The sequence below is a fragment of the Drosophila willistoni genome (assembly GCF_018902025.1).
Source record: "Drosophila willistoni isolate 14030-0811.24 chromosome 2R unlocalized genomic scaffold, UCI_dwil_1.1 Seg167, whole genome shotgun sequence".
NCBI classification, from domain to species: Eukaryota; Metazoa; Arthropoda; class Insecta; order Diptera; family Drosophilidae; genus Drosophila; species Drosophila willistoni.
The window spans coordinates 14,241,871-14,260,465 of NW_025814050.1; the positions used below are offsets into that span (position 1 = coordinate 14,241,871).

Consider the following 18,595-nt stretch of genomic DNA (forward strand, 5'->3'; position numbering starts at 1 on the left):
TTACCAAAACTAAATTGTGGGAATCCCCTTACTTGTATTTATTCCTAACATTGTGTACCAACTCAACTATATAAATTTTATATCTGCCAATTCTGAGTATACATTATGCTAAAATGTAGTCTAAATTGTTAGTATATGAAATTCGATTCCTTTAAAAATTTGATAGATATTGGAATTGAATTTGCTGGATATCAATGCTTTCCATTTTGATATGTAAACTAACTTTTTTATACTCCATTTCCACAAAATTTAATCGGATTAAACAAGAATCCATGTCTTCTAATCTTGGGTTTAAAAGAAATGATGCTTAAAAGGAAAAGCTATATAAGAATGAGAATGATATCGGATTTAACATTGAACATAGCAGTCATCACTATTTAACTAAATAAATATAAACTTTTGATAAAATTCTTAAAACTAGCACAGAATTCAACTTCCAACCAATCAAGACTATATAGCCATAAATATTTAAGTAAAAGGCGAAATGGTTGTTAAATATGGTCATAGTTCCACTATATATATAGAAAGAATCTGTATAAACAACTAAAACTATTGACTAGGGGGATTCCTGTGAATTTGGATAAAGCCAAAAACAAATCAATTTGTTTTAAATTTCGCTTAAGAAAAAAAAAACACAAAATAATATATACAAACATAACAAAAAAAAATAAATAAAAGAAAACCTAAAATAATCTGACCAAAAAAAAAAACAATTTAAAAAGTAAAAAGAAAACGAATCTTATATATGTATAAACTAATAAATATAAAAGAAATTACAAAAACGTGTTGAATAATAGTTTTCTACCATCTATTAGCTAAATTTGATATTTTAAACAAATTGAAACGTAAATCCATTGTTTCGACATATATTCCAAGAGCAGCTGCCAAATTTTATTTGAAAATGCCTAAAACCTACAAAAACCAAATTGTTAATATCGAACAAAAAAAGAATTGATAATCCATAAATTAACAATTTAATAAAAACAATAACTAAATAGAAAGCTTTAACAGAAAAAAACATAAGTTAGCGTTTGATATATTTTGATAAAACGTAAAAAATCCCAGATAACCACATACATACATAAATGCATACACATACATACAACTTACAATTAGTTATAAACAATTGAGTACGAGTATTTCCATAACGACTGATAAGGTGATTGTGAGTAAAAAGAACAAAGGAAATATATGACAAAAGGCTTGCAAATCAAACACAAATTGATGAACTTATATAATAACAATCTATATATTTATTATACATACAGATATATATATATACATACATATATATTAACTATACAAGTACAAGTACATAAATACATAATAAAAACAAAAAACCTAATGCTAAATGGATTCGTTTAACTTGGCAGAGTGCAAACGAAACTCTCTATATAGACACTAAAAAACCAAATTAAAACAAATTTCAGCATATACTTACATTAAAAGAAACAATTTTTGATAAGCCGAAACACTAAAACAATAAATTGATAAAAATCATTGAAAACCAACAACAATAAACTAAATATTTGTTTTACTGTAAGAAAGAATTAATGGTTTACTTTTAACTAAATGAATAAATAAGTTTATTCATATTCTTTAACCTTGAAATACCCTATTGTAAGGGTATAAAAAAACATTGAGCTTTTCAATAGAAAAGTTTAATTTGTGAATTTTAATCTATGGCTTCTGATAATTTTCAATCAGCTTGTTTCACAAATATGAATGTAGATTAATGCATTTAGTCTCTATCTGTTAATCGGACCTGCAAAATCTCAGAATTGTGCGATAATGTATTTTTTATATATTTTATTATTTTTGGTAAACGTTTTATTTGTATTGAGTGCAGATAATTGCTTGGTGAGTTGTTTTTTTTGTTTCAAAACTTTCGTAATTTTTGCTAATTTTTCATTGTTTTTTAGTTGGATGAACCTCAGCACGAATGCGATGAGTATTGCTATAGCTCTGTGAAACCTTTTCTTTCGTATATACCTTCGATGTTCAAGCGATTGGAAGCTTGTGAAACTCTTAATCCTCCTTATGCCTATGGGAAACTAAACAAAATTGATAACCAATTGAGCCAGCAGCTGGAATTAATGCTAAGAAAAATAGATGCCTTGGAAATATTCAAGCCATCCTATTGTGATAATAGAATTGATAAAATTGAACATCTTACGGATACAGTAAGCGAATTAAAAAAGGAAGTGGAAATGTTAAGGACTCATGAAGAAAATATGAAGGCAACTGTAGAAGATTTAAAGCATCAGTTTAGATTATTGGAAAGGCCCAATTTCCAGAAAATTGGTCTAAAATATTACTATATTGAAAGCTCAAAAGATCTGACTTGGTTACAAGCCCAACAAAAATGTTCTAAATGGGGTGGTCACCTGGCGAGTTTGCAAAGTGAAACAGAATGGAAAAATTTGAAATCGAAACTTAAAGGAAAGGATTTTTGGATTGACATAAATGATATCGGGAAGGAAGGAACGTATATGTCAGCAACGAATAATAAACCAGCAAAGTACTTTCAATGGAAAGATACTGAACCTACTAATCGCAATCCTTATAACAGCAAGGATGAAGATTGCGTCGAGTTACGAGAAGACTTTTCATACCAAATGAATGATCGTTCGTGCGATGATAAAATATCCTTCATTTGCGAGTCAGACACCGAAAAATTCAATAATTGATCAACATTAATAGACTTCTTGCTTAGAAAATAAAAATACTATATGAATATATGTATTATAATAAGTAAACTATGAAAGGGCGTGGCAGAAATAAACTGGTTCTAGGTATAAAGGTGAAGGTTCTAGGTATAGATAGAAATGTTTCAATCGACTCGACTAAATTTATTAAATCTGTTCAAAAATCTATTCAAATTGTACATTAAAAAAGTATTGATATTTTTAAAAATTGGAATTAATTTACCTAATAAATCGATAGTTTGTTTGGCTCTTGTAGAAATGGAAATAAATAGAAATCAAAAGCCTCGACTTCGAAGGGCGAGAGAGCTAATATATAAAAAATTACAATTTTTTTTTTTTTTTGGCACCCAACATTGAAACATATGTCCATTCTATTATGTGCCATTTGATGAAATTTTCACGATGCCTCATCTAGGAGGAGTTCATCAGCTTGTATATGGAAACCTGCTGTGCAGAGGTGGGAAAAAGGACAATACGTGAGAAAATTAATTTGATTAAATTGCCACAGAAACGATGAGAACGGGTAAATTTGAACAAAAAGCAAAGGTCTTATCCGTTTAATCAGTTATGAAGAAATTGCCAGTCGCCTGGCTACTTAACTGACGCTGTGAACAACCCTCACTTCACAATCTGCATATGCGGGGGGTTTTTGTTGTATCCTGTTATGCCTGTGAACGCACTAAATGATGTGCATAAGTGCGAAAACGTTTTGTCTGTCCTGCCCACTCCACTCTTGGTTTAGACTGGAGCCGTTCGCTTTTTGGTTTGATTGACGCTGATAGAGCACGTGTTGGCAATTATTTTAACATAAACATGAAAAGATTTCGCTTGCTTCAATAATGGGAGGAAGGACACGAACCACTTTTTCAGGTAACAAGAAGGTAAACAAATTCGATATATACATAAATGCTTATCATTTATTTGTTTGAAATCGGCAGAAAAATTCAATTTCATTTCTTTCTTTAAGTAGATTTAGAATATTGACTGGAGTAAATGACCAACCATATTAAATAAGTAAAACAATTTTAGCAGCTTCAGATAGTCTAGCCATTACCTTTATGCTGTGTGGTCAGATATGGATTATTGAAGTATCATTAAGAGTCTAGGGGTGTGTCAACTATATTCTCTATATGGTACTCGCGAATTTTGACTTCTACAAACCTTTAAGAGCATTAGTAATTAAAAAGTCAATTGAATCAAGGGCGTTTTTGTTGTGTTTCAATCTGATCAAAAAAGGATAATTTCATCTCTAAATACGTAAAAACTCCCGTAAACACATCAAACTATGTAAGGACGATGCCAGATTAGCATTGAAGGCCACTTGATTTATGTTCAAATTATTAATTATACCACTTATTGACTGTATAAACGAAATTTTGTTGTAGTCCGTTCAAACCTGATGGTTATTTTCAATATTTCACTTGTTTATTAACCAGTATCCTTGCGAATATAACTTCCCAATTTATACTACGTTAAAGGATATTCTTTTATATTCATATAAATGTTACTAAGCCACCTAAGCCTCCTGCAACATTTAAGTTTTGTATTCCAACGATTTATTAAGAAATACGAAAAATAATTTACACGTCTCGTTTTCAGCGACTTTATTAGATTGGTTAAAAAAACAAACATAAATAAAAATTTACGAGTTGAAATTTGAAATTTGTTGCTTTACGTAGTGGAAAATTAAATGAACTATAAATAGTTAAGGAATGTATTGTATTTGATTGAAATTAGGGAAAATCCACTAAATCAAGATGTGTATGTTTCTGAGACAAAGAGGATACTTTCCATATTTCCATAATCTCTTAAACTTGATAGAACATTACACTTAACTCATTGTAGAGATCACTTTATAAAGCTAAGTCTTGAATTCATTGTCGAATCTAAGACTTTGAAATGGAGTGCCCCTTAATCTATTTTCATACGTATTGATTATTTGCAACAAATTTATAACTTTTTGTTTGCCTATAACTTAAAAATTGTCTTACAGTAATGTTTGCTTCGAGGATTAATTTAATTTATAGAATATTCTAAAACTTATTTGACTATGTTCCAAAAGCCCGAATCTTTGGACTGCTTATTGAATAATATCATTTCTCATCTATAGATTCGCCTATGCTGGAATTTTTGAGTTCATAGCGTGTCACAACTCAAAGATTTTAGAAGTATGAAATTGGAGTTGTGGGTGGCATTTCTTTTATATGAGAACAAAAAATCAAAATTAAAATAGAACTGTCTTGGTTTTTTTTTCTTGTAAAATTAAATCGCCATTCTTTTTCTGTTCAATTACTAGAACGAGAACTTATAAGTATTTCCAAATAAGAGTTATGGTCAAATTTGCTTTCGTTTACGTATCTATTCCATTCGCTTTTGTTTGACCAACAATTATTGGGTACTATGTTTTTAAGGACTCGTTTTATTTGTCCACAGGATGCTTTTCCAGCATCAAATAATGTATACAACATTAGACATTTATAGACTCATTCAATTTATGAATTAATTTCAATTACTCTAAACTAATTTCTTTACATATTTGATCATTCAAATATATTAATATAATTTTAGGATATAAACATCAGAATTAAATATAACTAAAAAGTTTAGCTAGCACCTTTAGCCTTTCATTTTGTATGCCATTTCCTTATTCTAATTCTATGAATATGCTTAGGAGAATTGCCTTATAACACCCTTTAGATGCATTTAATGCCTACCCAAAAATCATCCCCTCGATTGGCAACATTCGAAATCAAATTTTATGACAATTATGCGCTGCAAATTAAATTAAATAACACACTACGCACACTGAGAACAAACTGTGAGTCAAATAAATATATCAAAATATCAAATGCTGCTACTGATAAGAATCAAGGGAGAAAAATGCCAGCAAATTACAAACTGGCCCTCAACATCATCATCAACATCATCAGCATCATCAGAATCGGGATCATCATCATCCTGTGCACATATTTCGATGTAATTTAATATGTGGCACGCGTTTGGGAAACTTTTTTTCCACATTCCAAAATGAAAGAGCCAAGGACTTGCAGGACACGACTCAATTGTTGTCAATGAGAGCAATTGTGCTCTTGTTGTTGTCGCTGCTCTTGCCAACGTTGTTGGAGAGGTTTAAGGGGTGAGTCTGGGAGGAGATTCTGGGCGGAGGAGATGGACTGGTAATTGCATTTGTTAGTGCTCTAATTGTTTGGGCAAAAGGTTACTGTGCCTAGGATAACAACAAGAGACTTTTAATAAGCACCCAGCCTCAGTACCAGTTCTAATTCCACTTCCAACCAGACTATAATCTCACCCTAAAAACTGAAAAGTGGCTTCCGGAACGGGGTAACTCCAAAAGTGGGGGGCGGTTTAATGGTCCTACCCCAATGCTGTTTAGTCGAAAATGTTGCAAGAACCTACAATTATTATATGCAGATGCTTGGAAAATCAATAATAATTGCAAATTTACTTACTTACATGGGTGAAAAATATATTAATTACAAATTCTTTCATTATCAAAAGCCATTTAGACTTTGACACCTTTGTATGAGGAAACTTTAAGCCTGAGAGGAAATTTTTCAAGTAAGACCCTTACAGATTAAGACTGAGGTTTTTGCTGAATAACTCAAAAAACATAGCAGTGTAAACCGCTAAAAATATTCCGAAAACTGGGTACATTTTAGGAGAAAGATTCTAATATCAAATATTTTTAATTTTATTAATTGAAATTTCTCAATTGGTTTTCTTAATTTTACACTTTATTAAGTTCAAATTCTTAACAAGTTTTAGCAGTAAATCAGTTATGTGAATTAGGTTCATTAAAAAAGCTGTATAGTTAGCCTTATGACAGAATACTAAATCTAATCTAGTAAAAAAAATTTAAAAGAGACCTATGAAAAGTCTTTTCTTTTATCGAATCTTTAGATCGCTTATTCACTTAGTCATTTATACTCTTGTACATATACATTTTAACAGGTTAAGTTATCTGTAAGTACACTTTATTTAGAATTGGATACTTATAATGATGATTTTTAAAACTTTTTAGATTGTTTCCCTAAATAAATAAACTAGATTTATTAATTTTTCTTTGCAATCAGTTATAATAAAAATTATCTTTTTGCTAAAGCAGCACTAAGGCCAAAAGGATGGAATAGATAAAATTCGCTCCCCTGAAGTATGCAATAGTCTGTACATATACGTATGTATCTCATTCTTTTCAAAATACATGGAACTAATGGTATAAGCTATAACTTAAGAATTGTCAATAAAAATATTAAGAGCTTAGGGAGGGGAGGGGGTCTCTGTGTGTGTGACAATTTGTGACATAGGGGGGAGGGGATCGGAAAGCTTGTCACGTAACATATATTTTTATAACCTTTCAAGACAGAAAAACTCCGTTAAAAATTCAAATTTAGGCTGTACAAGTGTGTTCATTGGCACAAATACGGTCCCAGTTCCCGATCGCGGTCAGCCAGTGCTGTCAGTTTGGCAGTTGAGTTGATAGGTCAGGCAATGTGACAATCTGTGACAAAGGGGTGGGGGGGGGTCAAAAATTCTCAAAAATCGCGGTACGTAATAGCCCCTTATTGTACATACAGTTGTAATTTTTTTTATTTTATTAATTTTTTATCAAAGACAAATTGCTCGACTTTCTATAGCATACTTTGGGGAGCAAATTTCGAGTCCATCAATCGGGCACTGATTAAATCGCATATTAAAAAGTTGTTATTCGAGAAATTTTAAGTTCTTGTTACAAAACTAAATAAATATTTCTTTTAAATTTTTTGCAAAGTTCTGCAAATAAAATTCGAAATCGAAATTGTTCATTTGTATTAAAGCTAGGGTCTACAGAAATAATTAAATTGCTGTGCGCGAGTCGAATTTATTGATTACCGAAGGTTACTCGCATCTTTTCCTTCCAGCTGGTAAAGAACTAAATGAAGTACACTTCAGACTCTGGAGAACAGAGTATTGAAAAACAAAATGTTTGTATGTTTTGATTGCCTTTGTCATTTACTCTTGGCATTAAGTGTCATTGTTTTAAATAACCACAGAATTGTTGTGGAATATACGAAAAACAAGTGCTAATTAACGCACAACAGAAAAATACACAAAAAAAAACAAAAAAAAAACAAAAAAAAAATAAATTCGCTACACCATGCCCCCATTTTGCTGCGGAGGTCGTCGTTGTGCCGCAGATTTGTCACGTGAACATCAAAATGTATTACAGAAACTGGGCAAAAAGGCCTCCGATGAACTGCTTACTACCGATGTTGATTATGTTCGTCCATTGGCCCTGAAGTTCTACGCACGCCATGATTGGCCCTACTTCCATTGCACCAAAGAGGAAATCTATAAGATGCGAGTTCAATGTGATCCGAAGTCCTTGGATATGGCTGCCAAGCTCTCGCCACCTAGAAAAAGTCTAGAGGGTCCTGCAAAATATGTGATTAAACATGCCACAGCAACACCAATTACAACAAATCAAGTCTATGGCTGGTATCATGATCGGGCTTTTTATTATCCAAAAACGGATCGCGGCGTATTCATATTTCCACGTCAGGAAGATCCATTGATTAAGCAAATTTTACGTGATCGACTGGCCAATTCGTTGGATCGTTAGCAATGGAAGTAAAAGGTTTATTCATATCAAACAAATTCTTAAGGTTTGTTTGTAATATACCTAGTACATCATTTTGAATGATTTTAATAAAGTCAATACCGAATTGCCAACTGATAATGGTATTTAAATAATGCAACAAGAAAAGTTTATAATGCACATTTTCTTTGAAATTCCTATTGTAAGTACAATGGATATCCTTTCTAACTAAAGAGGATATCTCATGTAACACTTGGGCAAGGATGTTGCTACTTGTGCGCCCTTTGGCACGACCGTCTTTGGCCTTTTTGGTTTTTTGTTTTTTGGGCAAACAATGAGCCCCTAGATGCAACAAAGTTTATGTTGCTCGATTCAAAAGTTAATTTACCGAGAATCAAACTCAAATGCGGAAGAAGGATCTGAAAAGCCGACACTCTCTTTTTGCCGGTAACCTGATCTCTGACACACACTTCAGCTTTGATTTCAGGGAATTAACATAAGAAAAAAGGAGCACAGGGCACGCACAATGAAGGATTTGCAAGGCAAACTGACACAAAATGTTGTAATTGCCATAAAGACGACGATGGCACAAGGAAGTTCACCCCGTCCATTAACCGCAAATGGGTCTATGCAATTCGATGCCGATGCCATTGGGTTCGATGCAACATTTTTATTATTATAAAAATTAGGCTTAGTAGGTCTGACACGGGCACGTGCAGTAGACACAAATTAAGCGCTCTCAATCAACGAAACTACATTACTTTTCTCAACCTTTGACATAAGCGTATTGTTTTTCAAATTAAGCATATAAAAATCAATAAAAGCCCACAAATCGTAGAGATACAAGGATGGAGTGGGGAAAGGACACTGGCAAATATAAGCGGACAAAATTATAAAACATTATTTAACACAAACGCCTCTTCCGCACGTTCAACGTCAACTGACTAACAATGGCTGATGAGTGGGAGTCAGTTTTGGGGGTAGACAGGTAGACAAAAAACAAACAACAACAAAATGTCCTCAACTCGGTTGCCAAGACAAAACAGTTGACAATGGCTTGTGTAGAGAGTGTTGAGGATGTTCCAAGGACTAACTACTGCAAGAGATTTAAAGCTCAAGCGGCCTAATTGCATTGCTTCAATGAGTACACTGAAAGAAATCAAGGACTGTATATAAACTGAGCTCAGTTACAGCTGTAAGTGAAGGTATCATAAAGTGGAAATACCAAATTTTTCTCTTAAAGAGTTAAATTTTGTAATCGAGAGAAGTCCTTGTAGGATACAGAACTTAATTTATGGATGTATTTCAGTGTGAAACATATTTATGTGTAACTTCCCGAAGAGGATAATAATTTGCATTTTTAAACAAATTTGCGACATTTTTTAAGACTTTTTAATCAAAATGGGAAAAATTTGAGACGTTTTTGGTCTGAGAAACAATTTTTGAACCAATATTTTTAGTTATAATCGACTGATTGGTATAAAATTTTTTGTTTAAATATTTATTAAAGAGGGGAAAGTTAGAAATTCTTATATATTGTTATTCTAGTGACATAATTTACATTTGGGAAAGCAATATTACTCAGATGATTTATTGAGAATACCTCAAAATTTGTCATTGTGTTAAGAAAATTAATCATGTTCTCATTATATTCTAAAAACTTCTGTAGGAAAATGGAGAAAGTGTAGTTTGCCCAAAGTTATTAAACTTTTCGTATAGCTTTTAGACACAGCGCCCCAATTTTCAGCACTAATTTTTCACAAATTGTTTTGTCTCAAAACCAAAGTGCCTTGTATACTTTAGGGGGCAATGTTCTCTCTTTAACTGTATTCATATCTGTCACTGCGCTAATATTCGTTTTGGCAACAAAACTTGTCAGTTCTGTTCTGTTTCAAAGGAATATATAGATTTTTAGTTCGAATATAAAAAATCCTCGTCAGCGAATAAGAATGAAAAATTTTGTTTATAATCCTCTTGCGATGTTTGTAAAGTGAAAATTGGTTAAAGTTTTTTTATAGATCTAAATACTTTTATTCTTTCCAGTAATTTGTTTAATTAATATACTATGAATATACTAATTAATAATTTTCAAACTTACCGAATCCAATGCAATAAAATTCATGAAATTCTCGACGGTTATTGAGTAATGTAAGTTTTAATTGAAGAAACATCAGCAATATATTTTCCGTATACTCTTATGGTTTACTTTTAACTGATGTAGTCAGTGTATTCAGCTACACGGATTTCCCTATTCACCATCCACCATCAATACCTGTGAAAACTCTACACAGTGCCACCTTTTTATGTGCACCTAATGCGCCCGCTTTAGGGCTTTAACCTAATAATGATGTTCGACTTACTTTGCGTGACTTATTTTATTAATAAAACGAGCAAATTTGTCTTGCTTTTTGGTCACATCCTCAGCATACTCGGTGTCGTTATTGTCTTTCCACCGCCCGTTGCCTTCACACTACCTCATTCGTCTTTCGTTCATGGAAAATGCCAACCCCCAAGAAAACGACAAGGACAAATACAGTGTGTGTGTGAATGCAACCCTGATGGCTAAATGCCCTGTGATTGGCCAAAAAGGACACGCCCATGGCATCAGTAGATGGGGGATTTTAAGAGACGTGGTGTGAGGGGGGTGGGAGATAGAAGGAAGATGTGAGGGATGTGTAAGGCTATGCCAAGTGATTCAATTAAACGCAAGTATAATAAAGAAACGAAAAACTTTAACAATTCAGTTTTCCTTCTTCACTTTGCCCATTTAATTCCTTTGATGACATTATTAAGAACAGCTGATTCTCAATGTACAGTTGTGTATGCATGGAGCTAGAGACAGAGAGATAGAGAGAGAGAGAGAGAGAAGGCCACCAACTGTGTAGGTGGGTGAACAACCACCTGCCAGACGAGACCGGAATCATTATTATTATTATCATCGTCGTTGTCGTCAACGCCGTCAATCAATAATTCAATTATAATAATTGTGGCATTTAATGAATTTAATTGAATGCATCCAACGGAAAAGCAGACAACAATGGCGGCCATGACACGTTAATTATGGGCAAAATGGCGGCTAATATACCGTAATAGAGAATAATGTGTAGTTGTTAAAGTTATTTGCGGTTATTCTACATGGACGACAGGAGAAAAAAAAGAACTTAAACCTAACCCAGTTAAGGATATGAAATTTGTTAAAATGCCATCATACTAAAAATAATACACACATACCCAAGAGCAAGGGAGACAACCATACGCGCATGCAAATGGGGGAGTGTTTATGTATTTTTTTGTCCAGATCCTTCTCATATATCTAAGACCCCCCCCAGTATACACCGCAACGGCAAAACTGAAATTGCATTGGACCAGTTTAGTGAGGATGAGGGATGAGGGCGAAATGATTGCTCAAACCCTCTACCATTCATCTTGCATCCTGGCATGGCAACTAACCCTCTTTTTCTCACTCCCACTCGTTCATGTTCCACGTTCTCTATGCTCTCTGTCTCTTTCTGGAAGCGCTCTGCTCGTTTAGAGCGATTTGCTGGTTGATGTGCGGTGATTGCCACAAACTCAACGCGACCGTCAACGAGTAAACAACATCAAATTGTCGCGCAAGGACGCGTTACGAAGTGGACCGATCCCCCAATATATCCTTGGCAAACTCTATACTTTATACACTGCCATGTCATCAATGCTTAATGAGTCAAGTGTTAGTCCAGTTGAGGCAATCACCGATGCCATGCAGAGTAAATCAACATTGTCCAGTGCAGCGGCAGCATCAACAGCACCACCACCGCCACCACCACCACCAACTACAACACCAACAGCAGCTGGAACAACCACAATGTTAACCACAAAAACACCATTTTCAATTGAGCATATATTATTTAAAAATTTAAACAATAATAATAACAATAATCACAGTATTAATAGTAACAATAGTCAAAAGTGTAACAACAAGCATACAGTGAAAAGTGGTCGCAATAGTATTTATGACAATAATCTATCGAAATATCCGCATTGGCAACATTCCGCAACAACAACAGCAACAGCAATAACCACATCTTCATCATCATCATCAACAACATCATCATCATCTTCATCGACTGCATCAGCGACGGGATTGTCGCGTGCAACACCAAGTGCCAGTCCCGCGGTCTTAGCCTATGCGGCCAGCGAAGAATATGCCAAATCCTTGCACAGTAACCAACGGTTAGTGGTTATTTAAATATCAAATTTCAAAAACCAAAATTTCACACATCAAAAAAATAAGTACCCCAGTGATAAAGTGAGCCAAAAAAGCTAAATAAAATGTCCTGAACTAAACGACAATTTTGCATCTTTCACTCCAACTTTAAATTCCAAATATAAATAATTTATAAGTATGCAGCATTATATAACGAAAAATATTTTTAAAGTTTTTAAATATTATAATATTTCCTTTTCATTTCGCTACGCAGTGTGTGGCCTTACATTTGACCAAATTTTAAAGCCTCAGAAGAAACGCTTCATAAAAAATAATACTTTAAAAAAATTTTGACGAATATTTACATTAACTACTGCTAAGACTTAAAATATACTCAAAAAATTAATTTAATTCTAACAGAAAAGCTATATACTTTTCGAGTTTGATATAATGATATAACGTTTGGTGAATTCTTTACTACTTATCACAAAATATCAAACTTTTAAAGGAGCAGATTTTGGCTCTGGAATTACAGAGACCTTTAGAAATTCGAACCTAAAACTGTTTGGGAATTATAACAAAGTGAAGCGAAAAATGAAAAGCACAGCTTTCATCACCACACCAGATTATTGAAAGAACATTATAACTGAAAAATATCCATTACGTTTTATTATCTTGCAATTCTGAAGATCTGTAGTCTGCTAATAAGAAAATCTTGTGGTGAACGGTTTACTGTCAAACTGCTCATATTTGATTAATACGCCCAAACGGTCTGGTAATTCACAAATTTTAAAGCCTTGTATTATTGAAAAAATAGTTTACAAGTAGACAATACATAAAAATAATAATAAAAGAAATGTCTCGACGTATTAGTTCATATTTAAACGTTCTGATTTATTCAGTGATTTATAGCAAGAATACGAGATCTTTGCAATAAACCTAACTTCCTAAAATCTAATTGTCAGTTTTATAGTAATCAAAATTTTGTTTTAAGATGTATATTTTAAGCTGACTAAGTTTAAACGTTCAAAAACGTTGGGCACTCCATAAATAAATAAAAATCTGGGTATTTCAGTTTTATATAAAATTCTGAGCTAAACCGTTTCTCGAATACAAAGCTTAAAAGATTTGATTAATAAATGAGCCTTAGTTTAAAACAATTTTTAATTTTTTACAAAGCGACATATAATAATGAAATGTGATATATGATATTATGTATTTTGATAATTGGTCAAGCATTGGTAATGAATATATAAAACAGATTGCCACAGCTTTACTTTACAAAGGATATAAAAAGCATACCAAGTAGCATCATACAACTTAAAGATTTTGGAAATATTCGATTCGTTGAATACTTATACAAAATTACTTTTGATTTCAATTGATTTAAATGGGAAATATAATTTACTAATTAACACAGTTCTTTACCATTTTGGGCCACGTCTCTTTCTTTCAGCTTTTTACAAGCGTATAAAAAAAGTGGTGCATACTTTTAGGTTCCAGATTTTTTTTGCTTGTTTAAAATATATTTAACACTTCTAATTATGAAAAGTTGAAATGGCACAGTAAATAATTCACTAATATATATATTCGTTCTTTTTCAAATACATTCTTTAATTTTATATCTCTTAAAGACTTTAGATTGGTTGAGTAACATTTTGTTAGCTTATCTATTTCAAGAAAAAAGAAATTTATATTAATACAAATTTTACATTGTACATTTTACTACACAATGCAAGCACATTTGAAAGGATTCTCCCAGGAATGATTATGAAAAATTGTGAAATTTACCCCCTGTCATACTTAGGTAGTCGAAGAACTTTCATTTAAAAACAAATAAAAACTCTAAACTACCTTCAAACCTCCACTTTATACTAAACAGAGGTCAACCTATCAAAATAATCCGCTGAAGACTATCTCCGAAGAATTTTATTAATTGACAACACCAAAAAAATAACTTTTGGAATGTCCTGTTGAGAAATAAAATTTGGGCTCGACAATTTAAAGTTACTGGCCATTCTTAAAGCACTACAGGTTTTCCCGTTAGGAAGAATCGATCCCTAGATCAATAGTTAACAATATAAATAATACAAATGTTTAAAGTGTTGTATTTTGTCTTTCTCAGAAGCTTCAATCTGTTTACAAAACTTTTAGTACACAACTAAATTTGATTGAATATGAGTATAATTTTTTCCAGTATAAGTTTTTCGAGTAACCATAAAGTGTAAATTATATAGTTTTAAATTACTCCACACTTTATAAATTTGGTTTATTCTACTCACCCACACAGTCCGAGCCATCATCATCATCAACGTCCAGCCGGCGGCAACTCATCGCACTATGGCAATTCAGCTACAGATGCGACGGTTCAGCAAATGGGTGGGCCACCGCCACCTCCACCGCCTCCGCCCGGTTCAGCAGGAGGAGGACCAAATGGAGTTCTTTACCCCGGAGCACCGTACACTGATCATGGCTTCTTGCAAATGACACTGGGCTACTTGTCACCCTCTTCGGGCACATATAAATCGGTGGATCCCTACTTTTTGTCACAAGGTATGGGTTTTTTTTGTTTTTTGCCCCTTTTGTGAGTCATTAGCAACACCAAAAGTTGTGTTGTTAGAGGCAATTTAATTAACTCAACTAAACTAAACAATAATGTAATTAATATTTATTGTTTTTATGTTTTTTACAGCCAGTTTGTTTGGTGGGTCACCCTTTTTTGGGGCACCCGGCTGTGTGCCCGAATTGGCCCTTGGCCTGGGCATGGGTGTGAATGCATTGAGACATTGTCGCCGACGCAAGGCACGTACAGTTTTCAGTGATCCCCAACTGTCGGGCCTGGAGAAACGTTTCGAGGCTCAACGCTATTTGTCCACACCCGAGCGAGTTGAACTCGCCACCGCCTTGGGTTTAAGTGAGACTCAAGTGAAGACTTGGTTTCAAAATCGTCGCATGAAACACAAGAAACAACTGAGGCGGCGGGACAATGCCAATGGTAAGTAAATATAGATTATTTTACAACAAAAAATCTTTTTCCCCTCATACTTCTTAATTAGTTTTCTTTGGAAAATGGCCAAAAAGAAACTTTCCTTTTGAGGAAAACTTTTGGACTTTCAATTAGCCTTTTTGACTTAGCAAAACCCAAAAAGTTTTTACCATGAACAAAAATTAAATTAGTTTTGTGCAACATTTTCTTAGAACCAGTTGACTTTTCACGCACCGAGCTGGGCAAACAGCAGCAGCAACAAAGTGGCAGCGATGCGGCCTGTGGAGGCACTGCCTCGGATTCCAAGTCTGGGAAGGCAACGACGGGTGGACCACATCCCACCAATCAGCAATTACAATTGCTCCGTGGCAATATGAATGAGGGCGGAGGCGGCGGTGGAGCAGGCGGTGGAATGTGTTCGTTCCTTCAACATGGCTACTCCACGGATGACTATTCCGATTTGGAAGCCGATGACAGTGACGATGATGATAATTCCAGTGATGTGGATATTGTAGGCGATACCAAATTATACCAATTAACATAGGTCCTTAGAGTTTAGTTAGATATTTGTCAATAAGCTTGCAATTAGAATTTTAACTAAAAAATGTTGAAAAAAAAAACTTGAAATAAAAACCTAAAAACGCCAAAATGTAAATATTATAGAATCAATCATAAAATCGAGCTTCAGTCTAGTCACACTTAGCATTTAATTAAGCTAAAACTAAGTTAAAATACAAAATAAAACAAATAGTGATTCTTTCGTTGCGTTTCAAAAACGTTCTTCAAACGTTCTTCAAACCATTTTTGAAACGTTTCCTAATAAAGAAAGATTCTTGCTTAATCATAAAAAAAAAGTTAATACTTCCATTTTCTCTAATTCTCTTTCTCTCCCTCTCTGTCGCTCTCTCTGTATCTATTTCTCTGTTTCTCTTTGTCTCTATAGACATTTTGATGTGTTAGCCAACTGAGTGCTTTCAAGTACCAAATAATAATAATGATAATAATAATAAAAAGAATATGGAACGGAAATCAGTAAAATCTGCTACAGATATTTCCCTGTCTTTGAGTTTCTTAATTTTTTTTTTTTCCACCCAGCAATCAGATCCAATTGAGTGCCAAACAAAATGTACTCACTAATAAGGTTAAACAGTGCGCATTTCTATTTAGGGTGGAAAAGTGCCAAACTGACTGCCACGCCCATGCCTTGCGCATGGCCAAGTGGTTAGGTCTTCAATTGTGTGTGGTGTGTGTAAGGAAGAGGGGTTGACGAAGAGGAGTGTCAAGGGGGTGGTGCAACAATAGCAAAATAATTGCGGGTTTTTAAGCAAGCCATTTAGCGAGATACTTTGTTGCATTCCCTCAACCCACTCAGCATCCCAGTGCCATGACCGGAAGTTGGGAAAAAAAGCGAAGGGTAAATGTTTCTAAATTGATTACTAATTACACTTGATTTGATTTCAAAAATGGAAAAAAAGAACGTAAAGTTTGAAGCAATATGCTAGTGCAACTGAAGCCTTCAATCAAGGACAACATAAATAGTATATGAAATTTCTAAACAATTTTCCAATCAATTTAAAGTTTGATGAAGTTATTTCTATACATTATTTCTTTCTGCATATTAAGTTATTAAATTAAAAAGATTTGAAAAGTGATTTTATTAAGCATGGCTTTGCAAATTTTTTAATCCTCAACATTTTTTTTGTAGAGGTAAACTTAAAAAGCAAAGTTGTTTACTTTTGAGAATTTTAAACATTAAATTGAAAATTTCATTATTACTATAGCCTCTTTAATAGACAGACAAAAAATAATACGCATTGAAGTCTCTGAACTAGGACCATGGGAGTCCTCCACTATTGGAGCAGGACTTGCAAATCATTCATAGTTGCTGAAGTTCAGGGACTTTTAGGAGTATTACTAAAGCTTATTGTCAGAATCGTTTTAGAAATATGTATAAAGTAAATAGAAATTCATAACGATAAAGGATATATGAATGGTGAATGAATGATCATGTTTAAATCAAATATGTGGAGGGATGGGCGCTCTAGAGGTCTAGAGCGTTAGAAATCATGAATTTATTCAAAAATCTATTTACTTTAGCATGAAATTTTTAATAAAATGTTTGATTTTAAATTTAGTTAGTTCAGTTTTTTTTTAAGATGAAGTGTTAGTTTAAATTTTTGTTAAAAAATGCAAATCAAAATGCATTGAACAAATGGTTTTCCCTTATAATTTAAATCCTGGCTACGCCCTCTTGTGCCATTTTGCTGGATGAATTTTTGCAAAGCTTTGGAAAACAATCATGCTATTTTTGTTAATATAAATTTAAATACGGTCCCTGCTTCATACGTTAAATAAAGAGACTTTCCCCCATCCTCCCTCTTGTAACACCACAGACAAGGGTCTGGCAGCAACAAATTCTATTATTTATATTAAAAGCTGATTGCCTACTGACAAATAGTAAGTACAGAAACCAATAGATAGCAAAAAGGAGAAAAAAAAAATATAAGTAATATTTGTGTCAAAAATAATATGAAAGACTCAATTCATTGCTTAGATTTTTTTTTTGTTTCATGATTACGTATACGCCATGTAGCCATATATGTGCGTTAAATGCTATAATGACCAAGTTAATTGAATTTTTTTAATACTTGAGGCTTCAGTTACACGAATTTATGAAGCTTCAATTCGATGTCTGCAAAAAAATTAAATTTTCGTCTTTTTAACTGGAATGTGATAACGCAGAAAACTTTAAAATATAGGTAAGTACTCTAATGCACTTCAATGTTAGGTATTAACTCTAATGGCATATATGCTGAATGTGTTACAGTAGAACATAAACACTAGGCCAGAACATAAAATTCAGTTAATAACGATTCGCAGTTGTATTCAAGAATCTGGGTTTAAAAGTAGAAAATCACATAGTAAAGAGTTAGGGTGAATTATCTCTTTTCTAAACATTATGAATTCAATATATAATAATAAGGTCCCAAAACAATTTTCCGAAGATTTTATGACCTATCCAATATTTACTATATACCAAATGTAGTCCTTAATCCGAATAAATATTATTTATATTTAGAATATTGGTTTCAATTTTAGTTGTTATAAATACTAACTGG

General features: G+C 33.2%; 3 protein-coding genes across 3 annotated transcripts; all 3 read left to right on the top strand.

The window, feature by feature from the left end:
- The first annotated feature begins 1,771 nt into the window (after positions 1–1,771).
- LOC26530098 (accessory gland protein Acp29AB) lies at positions 1,772–2,916 on the top strand. The gene is made up of 2 exons (XM_015178502.3): positions 1,772–1,860; positions 1,923–2,916. Exons 1-2 carry the CDS (start codon positions 1,792–1,794, stop codon positions 2,688–2,690), a joined length of 837 nt encoding a protein of 278 aa, XP_015033988.2. The 5' UTR covers positions 1,772–1,791; the 3' UTR covers positions 2,691–2,916.
- Positions 2,917–7,863: 4,947 nt separating this feature from the next.
- Positions 7,864–8,328, top strand: LOC124460159. The gene has a single exon (XM_047010450.1). It carries the CDS (start codon positions 7,864–7,866, stop codon positions 8,326–8,328), a length of 465 nt encoding a protein of 154 aa, XP_046866406.1.
- Positions 8,329–11,893: 3,565 nt separating this feature from the next.
- LOC6642777 (brain-specific homeobox protein) lies at positions 11,894–16,043 on the top strand. Its single transcript, XM_047010451.1, has 5 exons — positions 11,894–12,359; positions 12,420–12,516; positions 14,781–15,043; positions 15,183–15,485; positions 15,689–16,043. Exons 1-5 carry the CDS (start codon positions 11,987–11,989, stop codon positions 16,018–16,020), a joined length of 1,368 nt encoding a protein of 455 aa, XP_046866407.1. The 5' UTR covers positions 11,894–11,986; the 3' UTR covers positions 16,021–16,043.
- The last annotated feature ends 2,552 nt before the right edge of the window (positions 16,044–18,595 follow it).